General features: G+C 35.6%; 1 protein-coding gene across 1 annotated transcript in view; it reads right to left on the reverse strand.

Annotated features, from left to right (window-relative positions):
• Positions 1-642: 642 nt before the first annotated feature.
• LOC104083067 (IQ and ubiquitin-like domain-containing protein) overlaps positions 643-4592 on the reverse strand; it is a gene marked incomplete at its 5' end in the record, with an annotated part of 8571 nt that continues 4621 nt past the window's right edge. The window contains 2 exons of the mRNA XM_009586432.1: positions 643-810; positions 3104-3289. Coding sequence (XP_009584727.1) covers positions 643-810; positions 3104-3289 — 354 coding nt within the window. The remainder of the gene's footprint in view (positions 811-3103; positions 3290-4592) is intronic.

Consider the following 4592-nt stretch of genomic DNA (forward strand, 5'->3'; position numbering starts at 1 on the left):
AGGCTTGGTGGCAGCACTTGGGCCCGGGTAGGGGACCCACGCTGGAGCAGTTTGTGAAGAACTGCAGCCCGTGGGAAAGACTCACGCTGGAGAAGTTCATGGAGGACTGTCTCCTATGGGAGGGACCCTACACTGGAAAGGTGTTTTTAAGATTTGGTTTTATTTCTTATTCCCCAACTCTGATTCGATTGATAATAAATTAAATTAATTTCCCCAAGTCAAGTCTGTTTTGCCTGTGATGGTAATTAGTGAGTGATCTCCCTGTCCTTATCTCGACCCACGAGCCTTTTGTTATATTTTCTCTCCCCTGTCCAGCTGAGGAGGGGAGTGATAGAGCAGCTTGGTGGGCACCTGGCGTCCAGCCAGGGTCAACCCACCACAGAAAGACAGTCATTGCTCTAAAAATTTAGAATTTACACAGCTCATCAACAACATTTTTCTGTTTAAATAATGAGGTTACAAAACATGAAATGCAGTTATATTAACTGGTCAAGATCAAATTATTTTATCCTCAAAAGTTTATTTTGATATGTGTAATACAATTAAAGTATTGATGAAAAAGTACATTTCTTTAAAACCAAGGAAATCGTATTAATCAATAATTCAGTTAACTTCTTAACTTCAGTTAACTTTGCCTAAGACTTATCTTTTTGTACCAGTAGGAATAGGCATAGCTATTAAAAATTCATTTGCATTAGCCTGATTGTCACTCTTATGCAAAAATGATGCCATCGCTGGAATTTGAGCAAAGTAGTTTTTTGCCCGGATATGCTTGTGTTTTATTCTGTGAATAAATGCCGCTTCATAAGCCTGAAAGGCAAAAAAATCCAAATCCCGTTAAATATAATTACAATATCTAGCAAGCTACATGTTGTTTCATATTTTAGACTGTATAAATAGTGACCCTTTAATAAACTGAGCCAGATATTTATTCATATATGATACATAATGAAATATTTTGTAGTTTTATACTGCTACCCTATGGCCCAATAGTGAAAATTACTAACCACTCCTTGTGAAATATTAGTCACCTTTTAAAAACAGAAAAACTTCTGGCATTTTTTTTATCCATTCAAGATAAAACTTATTTATTTCTTTTCAGGTAAGAACATTTGTACTTACCTTTGAAAATTAAAAAAGGCAATGCTTAACTATCAACATTTGCAAGGTAATGACTACAGGAAATTTCCTTGATAGGAATCAGAGTGATTACTTACAAATAATCATGGTAGCAAGCATTTTGCAGCATTTCAGTCAGCCTTTGCATTCAGTGGTGACATCTTCCTAAATTTCTAGTGATTAGTAGTAGTTCAGATGATGTAATAAATAACCAGAACACTTAGTTGAAAAAACCCTTTGCTACCGCTATGGTCATCGTTATGAATAATTGCTATTAAAGAAAGTGCTGGAGAGGTCTTTTTTTGTTTCAGTGAATGAGAAACAATGATTCAACTTAGAATGAATTCTAAGTTGAATTCAACTTTGCCTCACTTTCCTTATTTCACACTTTTTTTTTTTTTTTTTTTAAATAAAGCTTTGACCATTACCAGTGAAGAAAGGTGACTCCTCACTATAGCTGGCCTGCCTCTGTTTTTGTAGCAAGAGCTAAGTGAAAATACCTTACGATTTTTAGGTAGGCTTGCCTGTTGCTCTTCTGGCCTAACTCCCATCTCCACTAAGCTCTAGACTCAAGTTAATGGCATCTCTTTGACTATGACATCCAGACTTAAGTTAAACCAGATAAGTGCATAATCAGAATCTTTGCCTGCCATAATGCCAGTAACATAAATTTATGGATGCAGAGAAGCATTGCTAGATTCAGACTGCCTGAACAGCCTTGTTGACTGAAAGTGAGACAGAGGAGTCAATAAAGGAATTTCCAGCTTGAAATTTATTTTACCTTTTAAAGCTAATGCTCACATAAACATGTAAGTGTCTGCTTGAAGACGCAAGTTGGGCACACACACAAAAAGTATTATGGATGGTAGAATTTCCTTTACCTTTAAAATTCCCTGACTAATATATTTCATCCCCTAAGCAAACCTTTCATTAAGAGAGCAATGTATTTGCTCTGTCAGTTTAGTTATTACATACTCTTAAGACTTCCAACAAGAAGGGCAACGAGTAACAGCTGAAGTTGCATTTGTGATGCACACATATTGTGTTAGAAATCGAATTAAGCATTAGAATTAATTAGAATTAATTAGAAATCGAACCTTCTACACCCTGAACAAAAGAACACTATACAACAATGACCTCAGATCACTACTTACAGAAATCAATAACCTAGAGGTGAAAGGCTTAATAATCCATTACTAATTGCAGGACAAACACAACTCACAGGATTCTCTCGTGCCTTAGAGAACTAAATACTCTACCATATGATGTCCAGTGGAGTGAGATATTTACCAGACTACTGTGTTTAGATATGGAATTTGGGGGGAGTGGTGTAAAAATACACAGTTTCACTGACGACTTTAACAAATTCTTAAGTTTTTTCAATTCAGAACAGCAATTATGGTTTTATTACTTAATTACAAACTATAAGATTACATTGTCAGGGGTACTTAAATGACATCTATTAAGAAAGTAAATTGAGACAAATTTTATTATGATAAATAGTTAAGTTCTAGACAAAGAGCCATTCTGTTATTTGATGAGAAATTTAGAAGGCCAGAAACTACTGAGGCCAGAGCATGTGCAAGAGCACAGGCACACAGTTGTCACAGTCTTTACGGTAAGTCTTTAGTGTTTTTTTCATCCAGGCCAGCTCTTGTCTGATCTCAGCTGAGGGAAGAGCATAGGCATAGCACTGTTCTCAGTAGGCAGTATGGATGAGGCCACTTAGCTTCTTGCATTTCGGGAGGGAGAATCAGGGCAAGACAGAGTTCAGTACATAGATGTGAGCTGCATTATGTCAGCTGCCCTCAGGACTAGTGCCTGTTTTATTTAATAGTATAGATGCAATCATTTAAATAGTCACAATGGGCCAATTTAAACATGGATGAGTGTGAGGACTAAATTTGGCCAAATATCATTAGTCACAGGATTCTATTAAAACATAATATAAATATTGTAAAAAATAAAGCCCATCAAATTTTACCTCCTGAAGGTTACACAGCCTAAGATGTGCATCTGCCTCATCTTTAGTGAGGAGAATAGTGTTCCACGGAGACCACTCACGCTGCTTATCCCATCTGACCATAAACAAATCATAGAGGTCACTGCAGGCACTGAGAGCTGACTGACAGCCCCATATGTTCTCAATCATGTACTGTAGATCTTGATGCTGAAACAGAAAGCAGGGTTAAGAAGGAAGAAGCATGTTTCATTCTACAACAAAAGCATTGTAACTGTATAAGAATACAAATAAAGATTTGAGTAAAAATTTTTTTCTATGCATATGTCATATAATCACTTGGTTAAAGAATGTCTAGACATACGCATCTTCCTTTAGCATGGTGTGGCAATTATTAACTGCATTTTTCTTGTATCATCTCTAAAATATTACATTCTTACTTTGATGGTCTCTGCCAATGGCAATTCATATCTTCTGTTGACATCCTGATTGCCTAACTGCTCTTATAAAGCTTCTTAAATCTCATGGTTTTTCTCATGTAGCATGCTTACGCCTGTTCAGATCTTTTTGATTAATAACAATAATCCATCTTTGTCATTTCTGAGATGACTTCACCATTTCATTCTTCAGTTCAGAATTAATGTTATTCAATAAATGAGTTATTACACTACTAAATTACTTAAAGTTTACATATAATCAGAATAATCTGGCCTGGAAAATGTGGGAAATTAGGACAAGAAAAACTCCCATCTGTGACAGACCCCAAATCACTGCCTGCTTTGCTTTCTTCCCCTCACTCTGCTGTTGACATATGAAGAGTTTATTGTGCTTATGATACTGTCGTTCATTTACCAAATGAGATTATAAGATCAGGTAGCTATGCTACAATATTAACAAAAAATAATAGGTCTGTTTGTAAAGGTTCTCTAGTACAGAAAAGCCTTTAAATGTACTTTTAACCTGTGTCTAAGGTTAATTTATGTCAATCTTAATTTGTTTAATTTATTACTAGCCATCTGAAATCACTACTAAAACTTGATAAAAACAGCCTCTTGAATGAAAAAAAAAAAGGGATGGCAGTTACCACTGAACTTTGGCAAATTTTTATGTCACCCTCCATTAATTCTTCTCTGTATTAGTCATGGAAAATTATTAGAAGATTTTTATTTACAGGAGTCTGTAAACAACAGACTTTTAAATAGGTTTTCCTCCAAGCTAGCTATTTGAAGACGACTCATTCCTCTAAAAAGAAATCTTGACTTAATTAAATAATGTTACTTATTAAATTCCTGACAAAGAATGAATGGAACTATACCAACAGAGTGCTTTAGTGAAATGTAGCCTCAAGTATTCTCATCTGTCTTGCTTCCAAAATCCAGGAGCCCATGTAAATTCTTGCCAGGGAAAATGTAAGATAAAAGGTGGGCTTAGAACCTCCACTGGTAATAAATCTATGCCTACTGATTCCAGGAACATAGGACTGCTCCTACATCTGGTCTTAAATCTGGTCCTA

Source organism: Fulmarus glacialis, unplaced genomic scaffold (assembly GCF_000690835.1).
Source record: "Fulmarus glacialis isolate BGI_N327 unplaced genomic scaffold, ASM69083v1 scaffold16550, whole genome shotgun sequence".
Lineage (NCBI taxonomy): Eukaryota > Metazoa > Chordata > Aves > Procellariiformes > Procellariidae > Fulmarus > Fulmarus glacialis.